General features: G+C 33.5%; 1 protein-coding gene across 1 annotated transcript in view; it reads left to right on the top strand.

Annotated features, from left to right (window-relative positions):
- Window positions 1-20,544, top strand: part of LOC150101390 (uncharacterized) — a 164,291-nt gene that overhangs the window by 91,065 nt on the left and 52,682 nt on the right. The window contains exon 6 of the mRNA XM_090400134.1: window positions 10,368-10,471. Within this exon, the coding sequence (XP_090256260.1) occupies window positions 10,368-10,471 (104 nt within the window). The remainder of the gene's footprint in view (window positions 1-10,367; window positions 10,472-20,544) is intronic.

The raw sequence follows: 20,544 nt of genomic DNA, 5'->3' as shown, positions 1-20,544 counted from the left end.
TTCCTTCCTAATATCCTCATTTTTAGTATGATTCTGACGTTGATGCCACCTGTTCACTCTCCTAATCTTTCTTAGAACTGTCATATTTGTAGTCTTTTGATCAAATGTTTTATTTCTAACCCAGCTATCAGATCTGCAAGTTAAAACTGCTTAGAACACCATCTTATATAAAGCTAGTTTAGTGTTTTGACTAATTTCTCTCTTATTCCATATACATTTATTCAATTGATTTCCTCCCATTTTAGTTTTACTACTTCTTAGTTGTCTTCCATATTTAATTTGCCATCTTCATTAAAATTGTGCCTAAATATCTAAAATGTTTAACTTGTTTTGTAGTTTTTCCATTCAGAATACAGTTGATGTTTACAGTGTTTCTGCATATTTTATTATTATTTATATGAGAACCTCCAGGGTGTGAAGGACTCATCAAGGGAGGCTATACATCATACTTTCCCTTAAATTCATTCACACTAGATGCATACACACTACCTCTAAAGGCAAACTATTCCACTCACTTATTGCTCTGTGAGAGAAAAACCTAACTCTTACCCTTTTCTTGACTACTAACAAACTTAATTTCCATGTATGTTCTCTCCCCACCTTCCATATAACAAAAAATTTCTCATGCAATATCCTGTAACACCCTTTCAGAAGTTTATGGACCTTTATCATATCATCTCTCTCCTCCTGTTAACCAAACTCTATAATCTGCATTCTCGAAATCTGTCTTTATAATCTAAATCCCATAATCGTGATATCATCTTTTTAACTTTTCTTTGCACCCTTTCCACAGCTTTTTTTATCCCCTTGAACCAGAGAGACCAAATCTGCACATAATATTCCAGATGTGGTCTTATCAAGGCCTTATAAAAAGGCAAAATGACTTCCTTATATTTGCATGTCAAGTTTTTTGCTTTGACATCACAATTATCCTCTGAGTTGTATCTATAGCTTTTGACATGTGGCCTTTCAACTACACATTCCTATCCACCAATATGCCAAGATCCTAGCCCCATCAGTTTCTTGTAGCATAACCCCACTAAAATAATGGGGTAAAAATAAAATGTTATAAAATATGAGCAAATGGCTAAAACAACCTTCCTTTAGTAAACCCATGCTGCTCTTTGCAGAGTACAGTTTGTTTTTCTACCCATTTTTGTATGTGAATCTTACCAACTTCTCGAAAATCTTCACTGCCACACCAAATTTGCTAAAGGAATGTTCAGCCGATTTGGTTGAACATTCTTTCCTTCCAGCTTACACAGTGATCAGAATACATTATGAACAATTATGGAGAAACTACCATGTTAGAGCAAAACTTTAGTTTTAATTTAGTTTAACCAAAACGAACACTTGACATTTCGACCTTCATATCAAGGTCATCATCTGGAGCATATTTGGTTTGGTTGAACATTCTTTCCTTCCAGCTTACACAGTGATCAGAATACATTATGAACAATTATGGAGAAACTACCATGTTAGAGCAAAACTTTAGTTTTAATTTAGTTTAACCAAAACGAACACTTGACGTTTCGACCTTCATATCAAGGTCATCATCTGGAGCATACACATATATACAAAGAAACAAGCTGCACTACAATCTACATGGTTTGCTAAAGTTACTGACAAACCATTTACAACAATTATTGGCCTGACTTCTGGTGAGAAAAAAAAAAAACTCTTTACTACATCAAAGCTAGAGTCCTATTATTATCTATTAGGTTACAAAATTAAATTGGACTGGAGAGCAACATGTTTATATACACATATAAAACTATGTAAGTATACATATAAATTCCAACCAACTGGTATGAAATAGTTTCCAATAAAAGCTGAAAATTGCTTACTTAAAGCATCAGAAATCTTTTCAGACTCGCTGGCCACATTCAACTTTTATTTTTAATAATCGGGCCTCAAGCGTTTAAGAGCTAATAGTGAATGAAAAAATACTTAAGTTATCAATTTTTATTATATCAATTTTAAAACACAGAAATATTTAAAGTATCAGATATGAAACAAGCATGAAAAATTTTTGGATATTTTCTAACAAAAATGCGTTCTTTAATGTTTCATTGTGCTGTAATTCCAAAACGTCCATCTGTAATTGGTTTGGTACATCATCAATGTTGACATTAAAAGTGTTCAAAAATAATCGCATTTCGATGCTGTTTTTATGAAAATCTTGTTGAAACTTCTGTTTATAAATCTTCAAATAATACCAACAAAAGTTTTCTTTTGTTTGTATTTCCAAGTTGCACAGGTGATATCAAGAAGTATAGGTATAAATTACTTTAAATTTATTAATCATATTATAAAATATATTATTTAAATAATTCAACATATGGGCCACATGCCATGTAAGTATGGTCAACCTTTTATGGGGCTGCCAGAAATGCACGTTCGGGCCACATGTGGCCGCGGGTTGCCAACCCTTGACTTTAAAGTCCTAAATTATGCTGGAAACTAAGTAGGCTGAATATGTACCATCCAAATTCTTGGAATTTTTATGCCACCATTATTTGTTGAGATTAGGGTGGTTAATCAGAATTTCACAAGCTTCTTTAAATTTTCGTTCATACCAGGTTTTTGTATGATGTAAAGAGCAGGTACTTTTCTAATCAATTTGGTGTAGGGTGTTGAGAGTGTGATCTGAGAGGCCTGCTTCACCAGAATTGTTATATTTAATGTGTCTTTTGTGTTCTTTTTTATGTATAGGGATTGTATGTCCATTTTCACCAACCAATACTTCGGCTGATAGTTAAAGGAATAGACAGCCCTAATTATCACCTAACCAAGAAATTAGTGTCAACACTCAAGGAGTTGGTAGATCATTCCCCCTCCTATATAAAGAACACACGACACTTTATGAACAAAATTAAAAACACACCTCTCGGCAAAGATGATTTATTAGTCAGTTTTGACATTTCTGCCATTTCACAAATGTCCCAATCAGTGACACAATTCTTCTCCTACAGAACAAATTTCCTCCCGACATTACGTCTCTCTTTGTCCATGTACTATGTTCTGGTTACATCTTGTGGCAAAATAAATTTTACCTACAAAAGGAAGGTACGACCATGGGCTCACCATAATACCTCCTCCCCAATTGCTAACTTTTATATGGAAGCTTTTGAGCTTTCATATAAAACCTGAAGTGTGGCTTAGATATGTTGATGATGCTTTTGTTATCTGGCCACATGGTCGACAAACTTTAAACACATTCCTTAGCCGCCTGAACAAATAACACGAGTGTATACAATTTACTATTGAAATTGAAAATCAGAACTCGCTCCTGTTCCTGGATACACTGGTCACACGTCTTCCCTCAGGCAGTCTATCCTTCACGGTTTACCACAAGCCGACACATACTGGCCAATATGTACATGCTAACTCATATCACCATCCTTCACAAAAATTTGGAGTCATTAACACCCTTAAAAAATTAAGGGTGTTAATTAACCGCAAATTGTTATTACAGAGTTATAACAGTTTGCTCTAATGAACAAGCTCTTACACAAGAATTAAAGATTATTAGCAACACATTTATAAATAATGGCTATAACAGAAATACTATTAATAACATTCTTCATAAAACTTCATCAAAAAAGAAAATAGATTACAGTAAAACCATAGCCATCTCATACATTAAAGGGTTATCAGAAAAAAATCAATAGAATCCTACACCATTGTAATCTTAATGCCACTTTTAAACCACCTATAAAATTAAAAAACATATTCAACTCTTCTAAGGGTCCTCTCCTCCTATTGCACATTCTGGAGTTTATTGCATCTACTGCACCTGTAACTTACCTTATATTGGTGAAACTGGACGTACAATTCCTATACATAAAAAAAAAAAAGATACATTAAATATAACAATTTTAGTGAAGCAGGCCTCTCAGATCACGCTCTCAATACCCTACACCAAATTGATTGGAAAAGTACCTGCTCTTTACATCATACAAAAACCTAGTATAAACGAAAATTTAAAGAAGCCTGTGAAATTCTGATTAACCACCCTAATCTCAACAATAATGGTGGCATAAAAATTCCAAGAATTTGGATGGCACATATTCAGCCTACTTAGTTTCCAGCATACTTTAGGACTTTAAGCAATTTTCAGCGTTTATTGGAAACTATTCCATACCAGTTGGTTGGAATTTATACGTATACTTACATAGTTTTATATGTGTATATAAATATGTTGCTCTCCAGCCCAATTTAATTTTGTAACCTAATAGATAATAATAGTAATAGGACTCTAACTTTGATGTAGTAAATTTTTTTTTTTCACTCACCAGAGGTCAGGCCAATAATTATTGTAACTGCTGGCCAATAACTTGAGCAAACCATGTAGATTGTAGTGTAGCTTGTTTCTTTGTATATATATGTATGCTCCAGATGATGACCTTGATATGAAGGTCAAAACGTTGAGTGCTCGTTTTGGTTTATATTAAACTAAAGTTTTGCTCTTACATGGTAGTTGTCTCCATAATTTTTCATAATGTGGCTGAACATTCCTTTAGCAAATGTACCGATATTGCATCTGTCCCTATTGACAAATTCTTATCCAGCTTATGCAACAGATATTCAGTCTCATTCTCATGTACCTCTAACTCTTCATCTAATGCAGCAGTAGCACTGTGCACCATGTTATATACACCTGGTTGCAAAGTAGCACTAATTAATTGAATAGTCTCATTACCTTCTGGCACTAGAGTACCATATGCATTCAGTAACTATCTCATTCACTCACTGCTCTGTGAGAGAAAAACCTAACTCTTACCCTTTTTCTTGACTGCTAACAAACTTAACTGTTACAATATCCTATAATACCCATTCAGAAGTTTATGGACCTTTATCATATCACCTCTCTTTCTCCTTTTAACCCGACTCAGTAAAAACCAATTTCTTTTCATATTCTGATTTATATTTTTCGAATATATGTTATTCTTTCCACATCATCTTCTTATGGATTTCTTGCTTAATAAGGTTGCAAATCCATTTCACTTCCACTCTTCTTCTTCTTTTTCTTTAACCTCTAGGGACACATTCTGATATCACATCATTTAAGTGCTTTTTCAAAGATTACCATGCTTTGCTGACATTTTTGCCATTCAGTAACTGATACCATAGGACCAAAGATAGATTATGATCAATTAAGTTGATCATAATTTCTAGCTTTGTAGTTCAGTATGTAACCTTTCCTGAATGGAACATTCATAAACTTAGCCCTTGTCCATACACTACACCCTTGTCTCATACCTGATTTAACATCAAACCATCTTCTTGTGCCTCTTTCAATTCTAACTGCCTGCTGACTTAACGATCAAATAGAGATTATGTATTTCTTGTTATAAAATCCCATTTACACCATAGAACTGTAGTGTTCTGAACAGCTTTTCTCTTGGCATCTTCTCGTATGCCTTTTCCAGATCTACAGAACTTAGTACAGATCCTGGTTATATGACTTCTCCATTAAGTATTAAACTGGAAATTTGATCCTGACAGCCTCTATTTGGCCTAAATCCAGCTTGTTCTTCTGAAATCTTCCTTGCTGCAATTTTTTTTGTCTTTTCTCAAGTATACCAGGAACACCAAGTAGGAAAATTCCTCTGTAATTTTCATATCTTGTTTTATTTTCCCTTTTTATAGATGATTACTATAAAAGCTCTACTCCAATCATCTGGAATTCAACCCTCTGACCTTTCTACGTTTCATGTTTTAGGTATCTATATGTATTCCTGATTGCATTCCTGTCACAGTTTGTTTTATTTATCCATCTTTCAAAGTAATTACTCCAGGCAATTATATCTTTATCTTTCATTTTCATGTCACTTTATCATCTTTGATTCCTTTTACAATACTCTTAACTCCATTTTTTAGCTTTTTCAATAGGCTGTGGAATATTTTGCCACTTTCCTGATATTTGTTTTTTATGTTTTTACCAAAGTCTTCCCATGATGTTTGTTTATCTACTTTTACACAATGTGTCACTTTCTTACATGTGTCTTTCTATTCTCTGAGATTACAAGCTGACTTACTTGCCAGGAACTTTTGATATATTTTCTTCTTTTCCTTGAGTGTCTCTTTAACTTCCTGAGTCTACCATATGCAGTTCTGATCCGTACAGATCTTACAGACAATCTCACAACATGCCTCTCTTGCTGAATCAGTCAATCTTTCTTTCAAGGTTTGGTTCTTGTTTTTAATGTCTTTCATTTTTTTCTTCAATAATATGTATAGATTTAAGTGTCTACAGTTCACCTCTGAAAGCTGCTCAACTTTGATTTGCTTTAAAACTTTCTTGAACACTCTTCTTTTCAATATCATATTCAGTTTTATCCTGCTCTAAACTAAATGGTGATCAGCTCTGATTTTAAATCCTCTGTATATTCTTATATCCACAACCAGTGGAAAAACATTATCAACAATAACATTGTCAGTTAGACTTTTCTTATTTCTTACATCTTCTCTCAATGTTGAATCTGTACACATTTTTATGTTGGAACATGGTGTTACCTGCTGGATATCTGAGCAGATATTCAACAGGTTCTTACCGGCACTAAACTATTATCTTTGCTCTTTTCTCTAAATTTTCCCAAGTCTCACAACTTATGAAACTTGTTTGGCTATGTCATTTATTTTATTAAACCTGTTTAGAAATGTGTGATACTGAAATACAATACTGAAAATTAACTGAAGTTTCCCAAAATATTCCTATAATCATTTCATACTATGCTCTTTAGATCTCCAACAAGCACCAATTTTCTTCTTTAATGTCTTGAAAAACTTCTCAAAGTCTTCTTTAGTAGTACCTTCTGTGGGACCATAAGTGCAAATGAATCTCACTTCCAGTTCCCCATTCTGATATTTGCCTGCATCGCTCTTGTTGATATTGCCTGCCATTCAAGAAGCTTATCCAGATATTTAGTATTGGATACTATAGCTACTCTTTCATTTCACTGATTATCATTGCCTGAATATAACAACTTGTCGTTGTTGTTAAGGAAGATCTCACCTTAGAATGATATTAGAAACGGGCTTAGAAAGATCACACATATACTCATATTTTAAAATTATGCATCAAGCCTTTTCTAATATTATTTTAAAATTTTCTGTAGAGACAAAGGTTAACATACTCAGTGTATGAGTCGAACAGATATAGTTCGCCCACCGATTTGAGGTCCCTCGAAACTACTGCGCATGTCAGAAAAAGGAGAATCCATTCCGATAATAGGGTAATCAGTCTGTCTTCTGGGATGTAATAATAAACAAACTGAGTTTGTTTATTATTACAGGTCGGAAAATTTAGCTTTTCTTTTACGAACATTGTTGTTTTTAAAGTGTAACTATTTTGCTTGTATAACAGTTGGAAAAATGTACGTAGAGTGTTAATACGTGCAAATACTGCGTTCTACATAAAACAATGTCACTTCGCTCCATGATAAGTTTCCTTTTATTCTGGGACTTTTTAAAACAAAATCCGATTTCATGAAGTATTTTCCTTAAAGTTTCTCTTTTCCAAGGAAAATTAATTTTTTCTTTAAGCACAGGAATCAAGTTCAGAATAGTTGGCACTCTTTTCTCGAATACGTAAAATTCGTGAATAGCTCTTCTTATAACGTCTACATCAAAATCATTCAAAGCTACGGTTTCGATGGTTTTCTTTCCCTGGCGCTTTTTTTTTTTTTTTTTTTAGGAGATTTAAATTTTGGCTTACCTTCACCTTTTGATTCCCTACGAATTCTTTTAACAGTCGACCCCGATACGCCCGCAATTGCACTTGCACGTTTTATGACTTGGGAAAGGGGAACAAGAAGACGGCCTTCTGACGATTCTTTTTCGCAGAATGTCAGCACATTATTCAGTATTCTTTTGCAAGAGCTACTGAAACATTTAACAACAGAACTTGTTGACTGTACTGGATCCATCATACAAATTAATAATAAAAAAATAACGCAAAAAGAGAACAACAAAAATCAAGCTAGTACTAGTACAGTGACAGACAAGAAAGCACGTGATTTCGCATGTTGGCAACCAATTCGTACATCCTTCATTTATTTCTCCCCTTCAGCATGAATCGACTATTCTTGGCACAAAGCCAAGAAGGGATCTAGAAATGGTGGGCGAACTATACAAGAGTATTCATAGTTCAAAAATTAACTATTCTCATCTTTAAACTTCAAAATTTGTCCCTTCCAGAACAATTCTTGAGCAATCTGATTTAATGTATGTGTTGGGGTGGGGGGAGTTCCAAGAGAAACAGAAAATAGAAGCAACAAATATTCTTATACACAATCACACACATACAACAATAATAATTATTATTATTATTATCTGAGACTTCCAGGGAGTTAAGGACGCATCAAGGGAGGCTGTAAATTACCCAACTCAGCTATCATACCTTCCCTTAAATTCATTTATACTAGATGCACTCACTACCTATAAGGGCAAATTATTCCACTCACTTACTGCTCTCTAAGAGAAAAACCTACCCCTAGCCCTTTCTTAACTGAGAACAACCTTAACTTCCATGGATGTCCCCCCATGTTCTCTCCCCGCCTTCCATATAAACGAAAAATTTTATCATTTGAAATGCTATAACACCCGTTCAAAAGTTTATAGACCTCTCATATCACTTCTCTTTCTCCTGTTAACCAGAGTCTGTAATCCATATACTCGCAATCTATCCTCATAATCTGGATATAATCTTTGTAACTCTTCTTTGCACCCTTTCCACAGCTTCTTTATCCCCTTGGAACCCAGAAGACCAAATCTGCGCACAGTAATCCAAGTGTGGTCTTATCAAAGCCTCATAAAGAGGCAGAATTACTTCCTTATCCTTACATGTGAAGGTTCGCTTCAACATAGCAATTATCCTCTGAGTTGTATTTGCAACTTTTGCTATGTGACCTTTGAACTTTAAATTCTTATCCACCAATACACCAAGATCTCTTGCCTCTTCAGTTTCTTGTAGCATAACCTTGCTAATATATAATAATAATCCATGCTTGTATCTTACTGTAAATATATTTAGTCTCTGTTTCAGCAAGTACTTAATACATTAAATATCTAAAGATGAATGAGGAGAAAATAATTATTATAGAACATTTCCATATTTCTATCTGACAGTTTTCAAATTCATATATAGATTTTCTTCTGAGTTTTTTTTTATTGTCAGTCATAAAAGTTCAGATCATATTTACCGCTGAAGTTAAATTAATTATTTGGAGGAACTATATTTACCGCTAAAGTTAAATTAATTATTTGGAGGAACTTTCAAAATAGCAAACACAGAAAAACCAATTCTTTCCTTGTATGTATTTGTTTAAGAAAGTTCTTGATAATTTTCCCATCTTTTTATTTTTTATTTTTAATATAGCTTCATTTCTTTCACTTCTTTTAACATACTCTCTTCCATCACCCATTCCACTCATATCACAATATAGTATACTCTGTATTTTTCATCATTGCAACTGCATGATTGATGTCATGACAGCCAGGTATCACAAAATGCAAAAAGTAGTTCAGTCAATGTGGATAGGATATGCTCATATGAAACTTCTCTTTCACTTTATGCCTAATTAATATAATCTGCAGAAAAATGCATGTGGGTGCTTTAGTTTCAGTAACAGTACTGAATTTTTTTTCCCCATTGATGACCATGAGGTGTGGTTTGGCATTAACAGCCTTGCTAGTTTTCTACCAGTTGCAAACCCACAATCATGCTGCTCTCTCTTTTCCATGGAATATTATTTTGACAAGATAGCTTAGAATTTTATCAGCATAACAATATTTATATCCATCGTTTTCTTATTCTAATTTTAATAATTCTACTAACAATAAAAGTTGTTCGTACACAAATTTTGGGAAGTCATTTAAACATTTTCACTAAATTATCTTGTATTTCACTATTTACAGATACTTAAATATATTTCAGTTACTGCTGTGAAAAATGGAAAACTTGTATGCATAAAAAGCTAGAGTGTGTAATCAATTTTTATCAAATCTGAATATCATCACACACTATTTGAAATCAGGCACATTTTTAGTATTTTTAATTACAAATTAGGAAATCATAGATGGCCCTAAAAAAAGAATTGAATTGCTGATAAACAAAGCTGTTTCTCAGCAATTGTAAGAAACAAATATGCTGTGGAGGTCAGGAGAATGGAGAAGGGCAGGAGAAGCAGAAAACTGGTAGCCCTGTATATTACACTATATACATATACACAAAATCATATGTATGCTAACTGAAATACAAGTTAGTTCATATTTTTTAATGAACTTTAACTATCTGAAAATTTATAAGATATATTAAAATGTATTAACATATTTTATTAAGAATGACTGAACAATTCTAGATGATGCTCATCCTGTGGCTAAACTTGCACATATGCTTGTGTTACATTCCTTGAAAGATAATAAACTTCAAGAGAAGTATTCCAATACTCTTCTTTTACCTCAGGTGAGAAAATTATAATTTAAAATTAATTAAATTTAACTTACAGATTTAGTACAACAAATATGCACTTATGAAAGTAAAGCTGAATCTAACCTTCTTTAATGGGAGGAAGATTTCAAATTGATATGGGTATATTTCAAAAATGGAAGAATTGAAATATAGTTTATTTATAACTATGATCGTTTGAATGTGACAATTACCAAAAAAAAAAAAAAAAAGAGAGAGAGAATATTTGAGTCATTAGAAAGCGAAATGGGATACCTAGTCAGGGCTTGATAATAGGGAGGAGGCTGTGCATGGCCTGTAAGGAATGCAGAGAAAACCAACTGGAGCTTCATGATATGTGCCCTATTGTTAGTTATCCTTAGAGATGCTGAACAAACAGATGTTTTCATAATTAACAGTTAGGGACTTAGCAAAGCAAATTGAATATTCTATATTGACTGAAACTACACATACATTATAATTGAATGACACACTAATTGGGGCATCACTTGGTTATACAAACCTAGGGTGCCTCTCCATCCTAATTTCACAAAAACTGTTCCAGTGTTTCCAGATATGCTTTCTGAATATCAACATGTCCCATTTTTTCAATATCCAATTTCCAGGATAAAATGTTTTCATGTAATATTCATAAAACAAGCAACTGTTGCAAAAGTAAAGAATATTATTTGCAAAATAATATAGAGATTTATCAAAGTTGGGCTTTTTTTAAGTGTAAAATGATACTTGTATCATTTATACACTTACTAATGCTCCCGCAACATATATAATTAAATGTGTTATAAGTAAATAGTGCTATTAACAATGTTCATAATCTCTGTTATAGAATTATATGTTATACTTGTATCATTTTTGAGTTACTGTTACAATGTACAGTGACAACAAGATTTAAATTGACTATTAAATCAATAGCCATTCCTGAAAGATGTAAATTTAGTTAATTAGTGAAGGAAGAATTTACTGTTTTGAAAAAGTCACAAACTTAATGACACTGAAATAGTTCAGTGCACCATGTGTAAAAAAAAACTCAGCAATGACTTCTAAGGCTGAAAGTCTAGCCTAAATCCTTGAAAAGCATGATGATGATCAAAACAATTGCAAGCTACGACAAACAAGTTCTGAAGAATATCTGATTAATTATTTAAAAAAAAAAGAACATATGGGAACTGAAGAAATAATTGCTACTAATAAAACTGTATTTGCTTATTATTATTATAACTATAAAATCGCATGTATGCCACAGTAATTAACTTTTTAATATGTAAATATTCCATCCTATATATCATAAAACATCTTCAGTACAGTTATCAAACAACAACAGGAATTACATTCAAAAAACATTAGCTGGCACGCTTAAATTGGAATCCCTCTATGTATACAGTAGCATGTTTAAGGATTAAACCTATTGGGCTGTAATTAAATTAAATTAAAATATAAAAGATACATACATTTTATGTTGTTTTAAGGATACTTGCGACATAAGACTGAATGATATAATCACGTAATCACAAGAAAGATATTTATTTAACCAAATATTTCGGTCTGGAAATATCAGACCATCGTCGGTGGTATTACAAGAACAGTTTAAAAAATATACAAGCTAGAATACTAACAATAGATCGTTGAAATTAGAACATGCCGCGTGATGTTATATCACTAAGTATGAAACGAAATATTTTGAAGTAGAAACATGATTGAATTTGCTATTAAAAAAAAAAAAAAAAAAAAATTAATGAGTAATCTTGATTAGGCTTTCCCAGATTTTTGATATAGATATGCAGTCATTACGATTCAGGTTGGGATGATGGAGCAAGGCCTCCGCGCTTTCCTTGAACAAACGTTCGAACCTATAACGGGATCTATGTAAGAGGCGCGTTTTGGACCAAAGGATGCTGTGGTCAGTTTCAATCCCGTGTTGAGCCAAACCAGACTTTTCAGGTTTATTGTGAAGAATGGATGATTGATGTTCTTGGATTCTTTTTTCAAGAGAACGTCCAGTCTGTCCAAAGTAAGAGAGATCACAGTTGCAAGGAATTTGATAAACTCCAGGAAGAGATAAAGTTGAGCGTTTGTCTTTAGGAGAAGGAAAATGAGAAGACAATTTGTTAATAGGAGAATACGTAGCTGTTAAATCATATTTCTTCAAAATTCTTGCGATAGGTTCTGAAATACCGGAGATATAAGGAATAGGTACTCGACGTATTGAATCTTTGTTGTTTTGTGGAGGATTATAAGATGTAAGAAGACGTTGAATACTTTTTTCAGAAAAGCTTTCTACTATCCAGCAACACATGAAACTCAATGGCTTTTCTGAAAAAAGTATTCAACGTCTTCTTACATCTTATAATCCTCCACAAAACAACAAAGATTCAATACGTCGAGTACCTATTCCTTATATCTCCGGTATTTCAGAACCTATCGCAAGAATTTTGAAGAAATATGATTTAACAGCTACGTATTCTCCTATTAACAAATTGTCTTCTCATTTTCCTTCTCCTAAAGACAAACGCTCAACTTTATCTCTTCCTGGAGTTTATCAAATTCCTTGCAACTGTGATCTCTCTTACTTTGGACAGACTGGACGTTCTCTTGAAAAAAGAATCCAAGAACATCAATCATCCATTCTTCACAATAAACCTGAAAAGTCTGGTTTGGCTCAACACGGGATTGAAACTGACCACAGCATCCTTTGGTCCAAAACGCGCCTCTTACATAGATCCCGTTATAGGTTCGAACGTTTGTTCAAGGAAAGCGCGGAGGCCTTGCTCCATCATCCCAACCTGAATCGTAATGACTGCATATCTATATCAAAAATCTGGGAAAGCCTAATCAAGATTACTCATTAATTTTTTTTTTTTTTTTTTTTTTTTTTTTTTTTTTTTTTAATAGCAAATTCAATCATGTTTCTACTTCAAAATATTTCGTTTCATACTTAGTGATATAACATCACGCGGCATGTTCTAATTTCAACGATCTATTGTTAGTATTCTAGCTTGTATATTTTTTAAACTGTTCTTGTAATACCACCGACGATGGTCTGATATTTCCAGACCGAAATATTTGGTTAAATAAATATCTTTCTTGTGATTACGTGATTATATCATTCACATACATTTTATACAATTGAGGATAACAATTTCCCAGACTTTTGGAATAGTGAGACAGTCATTGCAATTAAGATCGGGTCTGTGACATAAAGGTTCAGCACTTTCTTTATATAAATATTCATGTTTATATATGAATCTATGTAGTAGCTTAGTATTTTGCCACTGTGGCTAGCATTTTCAATTCCATGTTGTGCGAGGCCAGATTTGTGAGGTTTGATAAGACAAATGTGCTCTTGATGTTCAGAGATGCATTTATTTCTAGATTTTCCTGTTTGTCCATATTAAAAAGTTAATTATTGTGGCATACGTGTGATTTTATACTTATGAATACTCCACATACTATATAAGAAAATATTATTATTTATATGGGCACTCCATGGAGTCAAGACTGCTCACGGAAGACTCACTCTATCGACTAACAAAATACCTATCATACATCTCCTTAAACCTAATCACTATTTGGGCACTCACAACCACCTCTGACAATCCATTCTACTCATTCACCTCTCTCCAAGAAAAAACCTAGTCTGCACACCCTTACTAGCCACACTCTTAGACAGCATCCAAGTGCAACTCCTTGTTTTCTGCCTACTCCATATGTATTGAAATATTTATTCTGTATCAATCTTATAGTATCCATTTAGTAAATTATAAGTTACTATCATATCCACTCTCCTCTGCCTGTCAACTAAACTCTGCAATCCATACACCCTCAATCTATCCTCATGGGGAACATTCCACAAGCCTGTCACCAGCTTGTTCACTGATCTCTGAATCTTCTCCACCACCTCTTGATCCCCCCAAAAAATGCCGGTGACCAAATCTGTGCACAGTAGTCAAAATGTTATAATGTCAGTAAAAACATCCCTATCTTTACTTATCAGTGTACTCTTCAGCACAATGACAAGTAAAGATAGGTAATCCAAGTAATCCTCTGAGCTGTTTTGTCAACTCTTGCAATATATCCTCTGAATTTCACATCTCTATCCACCATCACTCCAGATCCCTAGTCTCATCAATTTCCTGTAAACTAGTATCATCACTGCGAAGTGTGTGTGTCATCTTTCATCCCAAAGTGCACCTTACATTTTACATCATTGAATTAACAATAATTGTCCTTTGTCCACACTGCCAATTTATTTAAATCATCTTGTAAGATATCTACATCGCCTTTATCAACTATAGCCCCCCCTAGTTTTGCATCATTGGTAAACAACTGAATGTCCTCTTCAAATCTACTGCTATATCATTAATATACAAATTAAAGAGTAGTTTCCATAGTACAGAGCCCTGGGGGGGGGGGCACTTCACTAGTCACACTTATTTGCCTTGATTCCACTCCATCATACACCACTCTCTCTGATGTCTGTCTATCACCCACTCCCACTATCCATGCAACCAGTCTCATATCCATTCCCATTTGCTCCAACTTATGTAATCGTTTTCCATGTGATATTCTGTCAGATGTCTTTGCAAAGTCCAGCAATATCATGGTGTAGCTATTTCCTTTATCCAATTCTGCTGTCTCCTTAAAATGTGAATAAATTACTGAGGCAGGACCTATCTTTTACAGAGTCATGCTGTCCCCTATAGCAGCGCTTCCCAAACTGTGGGCCGCCCCCCCCCCTTGGGGGCCGTAGGTTTTGTTGAGGGGGGCCGTAAAATAATGAAAACAAATTTAAAATGTTTTAAGACTAAGTAGATTTTTTTTTTAATTTTAAAAGAAACGTATTTAACTTTTATTATTTATTATTTCTTTTTTGTTATTTTTTATATTTTAATGGAAAAATTCACACATTGGTGTTGGTTCACAAACTTTGCTTCTACGTATTTCGGCGCTTAATGAATATTAGTAAATATTGCTTATTCATATGTTTCATTTCAAAGCAGTGGTTAATTGTATTTACTTCGAATGCTCTCCAGGGAAGCTCCAAATCTTCCTGTCCCTTTCATCAGGCGTTCGTAATCAGGGACTGTTGATATTGACTTTATATACATATAAAAACTAGTTTTATGTTATCACTGTCATCCGAGCTAGTTTTCTGTTACCAATAAAAGTTTCGCATATACTTCACACATGAAAAAAAGCTTAAACAAGTTCATGTGGGGAGATAGTAACTTGCTTGCAGTGGTAAACAACACGCCCTCCCTAACAGCTACTATACTGCAGAGGCAATAAAAACAATTACTTTTATTATGCCAGTGAATAAGGTATGAGGAGTCTGTGTAATATATTTCTCAACAAATAGTGCAATTAGAGACAAAAACAAACTAATTAATGAATCACATGCCCTCATACAGAAACTATGCTGTATAGACTGAAACAAAACCATATGTTGCATGGGCAAACACATTATCTAACTAAAAACTACTGTTATTAATTAGATCTGTGTGAGTTCGATTTCCCAAGGCAGCAATAAAATTAAACCGAACGTGTTAAAATTCATAAAAGTGTTAAAACTAAGTAATATATATAATATATAATGAATGTTATGGCAGTTTCACATATGGAATTCGGTTGAAGAGAGTTAGCATTTCAACTCAATTGTCAGCTATGCTTTTATCTTTCGGTTGCGCGACCTTTTGTTAATACCGCACCAATCATATGCACGTTTTAATAACCTGCCTTTGCTGTCTGTTTCGCGTTAGGTTTAATTACCGTAAAGGGAGAAAAGTCACAAAAGGTCCGGAGATTCCCTTATTCAGGTAATATTCACTAATTTCATGTTATCAGTCTGTGGTGTGCCAGTATCGGTAAGTGGTGATATTATTTGATCTATTCTATGTTAAAAAATTTAACCCTGAGATGAATAAGTGGCTGATAAAAAATAAAAAAAAAATCCTGCAAATAATCAGAAGAAGCAGAAACAGACTCAAAAAAAAAAAAAGGACAGTATTTAATATTTTACCAGAACAGTCCGCATCGTCTTCAGAACCAAACGGTAAGAGGCAAAAAATGTAATATATGCATTTGATTTTTGCAATATTCGCTGTGTATGTTTTGTATTGAATATAAATACAATACATATAATAATAATATATCTCTCTATTACGATTTTTTTTCGAGGGGGGCCGTGAAATATTTTAATTTTTGCAAAGGGGGCCCTGACATCCAGAAGTTTGGGAAGCACTGCCCTATAGAATATCATATTCCTATCCACCTAATCCTGAATTTTACTTTTAACTAACTTTTCCAGTACTTTAACCACCACTCCACCAGAGATAGTAATTGGTCTGTAATTTGCTACTTCTGTCTTGGGGGGGTGGGGGCACATTTATATAATGGAACTCTTACCCTCTTTCCACTCTCTTTGAACCTTGTCAGGGGCACTGCCAGTTCACTTGCATATTCTTGTAGCACAAATAGACATACTGTCCAGGCCCACTGTTGATTTTCAATACACTGAGTACCTCCAGTTCTTCTACCTCAATGCTAACATCAGTCTCAGTAACTGCAAAGTCACCACCTGGATGATATACTCTTGCAAAGTGATCACTTAATAACTGAACTATTTCTTCTGTTTCTGTCACTTTCTCCATGAGCACTGAGTAAAGTTATTTTTCCACAATCATTCTTTCTCTTACTTGCTACGTAGCAAAAAAAAACTCTTTTAGCTAATTTTCTAAAAATTGGATTCCTTGGAGATGAGGAGGCTGTGGAGAGGGTTCAGAGAAGAGTGACCAAGTTGGTGAGTGATATAAAAAATGCTCCCTACATTGATAGATTGAGAGCTTGTGGATTGCAGAGATTGGTTGATAGGCGAAGAAGAGGGGATATGATAGAAACATTCAAATTACTAAAAGGTTTTTATAGGATTGATGCAGGGGAAATGTTTCAGCTGTGTGATAGTGATGGAAGAACAAGAGGTCATCTCTGGAAATTAAAGAAGAGTGTGGTAAACAAAGGTGTCAGAACAAGGTTTTTTGCCTGGAGGGTGGTGAATGAGTGGAATTCACTGCCTGACTTTGTTGTGAGCTCTTCATCTGTAAATGAATTCAAGAAGAGATATGACAGATATTGTTTTGCTAGTTTGGGTCTCCCGCGATGAGTCTACTGACTCCATGGAGATACCCGTAATAATAATAATAATAATAATAATAATAATTCTCCCGAAATCTAATTTAGCCTTTCTTACCATATTAGTTACACTTCTTGCTTGTGCTATTATACAACAAAACATAATCATTTTGATAGATTGCTTAACCACAATAAAAAATATGCTGTATGACAAGAAGAAAAAAAGTTTTCCTGCTTCCAAATCTAAACCCAAGTATTAATTGAAAATGTTCTCTCTTCATGGGTACTGGAACAAATGATTATTGATCTCCAATCATATTGACATAAAATTAATACTATTTTATTCATTACTATATAGAAAAAATTCAGATTATTGGAATATTGAAATATTAGAAAACTCCAGAAGCTTTGGAATTTTCTAATTTACCTTTAGAAAGATCTAATTTGAAACCTGTAGAATAGAAAATGTCATCACTAGCTTGTCAATCATAAATTCAATATCCACATTAGCACAAATCATGGACCAAGGTAATTTATTTAACAAATTCTTCTACATGAAAAGTTATACAGAAAAAAAAAATTACATTTTGGAAAGATTATCCTTCTTTTAATGATAAATGGAAAGAAATTTTCCAACCACTTTCATAATGAAAACATTCCTTTGAAAACTGTTGTTGAATTTATTTAGATGCCACCTGGTTTCATTGCTTCACTAGAAAACGTTTTTTTTCTATATTGAATTTATTATTTTTTGTTGGAGAAAAATCAGTAACTATCAATTTTAAACTGATTTAAAATTGATAATTGTAAAAATTTCAAAGAATAAAGTGCAGTGATTTTCATGTTTGTATAAAGAAAAAACAATATTTAAAAGATAAATTCTTCTAAAAAGTATATAAGACACAAAGAAGAGCATGCTAGTTGCATCATCAGAATTCCAAGAAAGAGAAACTGTCTCAAGACACAGGACACGTGGACAATTTAATGTTTTTATTTACTGTTTACTAATTTACACTTACAAACACACAATTACTTTACATTAAAATATTGCACCAGGTATATCTTTAAATATTTAAATTTTGTTCTAATTTGCATTAATAATTATAAATAAAACTACATTTTATTGTTTAAGGAGCTACCCTTTTTTTATTATCAATTAGTAGGCATTACATTAATGGGTTATTTATTAATTAAAATTTAAATTTGAAAGAATAATAAATTAGATTTACCTGATTAATATGAGGATAAACTTTCTTATCCTTCATCTGATAACAAAACGGCACCACCAAAACGGCCAGTACACTATCATATTGCTGGCTGTTTTTTTTACTACTTTTTGTTTTTTTGTTTGTGGTTAACTTATTATTTTAAATTTTATAATCTTTAAATTCATTACTAAATCACTTAAGGAATTGACAATGTATATAAGAATATAAATTAAATAACACTTTAATAAATATTTCCAATATTTCAGCAATCACGTTGCCATCTTCAAAAGGAACTTACAAAAAAGGCACGTGCACATATGCACTACAACACAGTAACTGAGAATGAAGTGAGGAAGCTATTGTTCTCCTAAAAGTCTTGATGGTACCCCCCTAGTGGGCTATGTAGGTGTTCTTGACCATTGGGCTGAAGGTCTGCTGATGTATGCTTCCCAGATTTGGGACAGTCTCATGCAACCAAATTTGTTGAGGTTTGGAGAGTTTCTTAGGGCTGAGGCTGATTCCATGAATAGTCTTTCAAATTTGGACTTGCTACAATGTATTATTGTAGCTTTCTTCTGCCTTATTCTGTGGCGTGTATCCAGAGCATGGTCTGCAAGACTTGAGTGGCTGTACTTGTGAAACCGGATGTAGTCCTTGTGTTCCGAAATTCTGATATTCGCTGTCCTGCCTGTTTGGCCAAAGTAAGCAAGTTTACAGCTGCAAGGGACCTGGTATACACCAGGTCGGTCTAGGGGAAGTGGTGTCTTTAGTGGAGTGGATAAAGGATGCCAATTTTCTGTATGGTCTTTAACAGGAGGTCAAGTCATGTTTTTTTAAGATTTTGGTAATTTTCGTTGATTTTTCTATCGGCATATGCCGATAGAAAAATCGGCGAAACATGTAGGACTATAAAATAAAAAGCCACTTGACTAACATTATAAAAAAGTGTAATAGTTTATGTACATTATAGTCAAATAAGAATACCACACATTTATAATGCTTGTTGGCTGGTAATGAAAAAAAGGGAGGGTAGCCTCTTTATCGATGGAATCTTTAATCCATTTATAATCACAAAAATTGGGATCCACATGACACTCATGTATCAGAATATTTTAAAATTGCAATGATTTTTGTAGTCAAAATAATGAATTTTAGGTTGTTGAAAATATTTAAAAAAATTTTTTTAAGGAAATCTCAAACACCCCCCCCCCCCTGCTCTTTAGTTCTAGTTACCAGCATTGAAGGTAAAGTCCACTAATGAAAATACTGAACAGAACTGCACCATCAGTATAATAAATGCACATCCTGGTTTACCAAATAGTATCAAGTCCTTAATAGATAGAGCACATAAGGTGTGATTCTCTCTCTGAAGCTTACAACAAGAACTTCTCACACTATCAAAAAGTTAATGGAATTTAATGGTTACAGCCGTAATCAAATCCAGCAGATAATGGACTGTGATGTTCCAACACTTCAGGATTCTTCAACAGACTGCAGGGTTCCAATCCATTATATTTCTGGTATCTCAGAACCATTTGGTAGAATTTTGAAGAAGTATCATCTCATTCCCATATATTTTCTGATCGACAAAATTTCTCATCTGTTGCCATCTACAAAGACAAACTGGCACCTCTATCTTAGCTGGCGTTTACCAGATACTGTGTGAATGTAATCTAACATACTTCGAACGAACAGGCCATTCTGTAGAAAAAAGAATTAAAGAACCATCAATATTAT

Source organism: Typopeltis vanoorti, chromosome 11, assembly GCF_054136105.1.
Source record: "Typopeltis vanoorti isolate ZY-2024b chromosome 11, IOZ_Tvanoo_1.0, whole genome shotgun sequence".
Lineage (NCBI taxonomy): Eukaryota > Metazoa > Arthropoda > Arachnida > Uropygi > Thelyphonidae > Typopeltis > Typopeltis vanoorti.
This window is presented reverse-complemented; position numbering and strand designations above follow the sequence as displayed.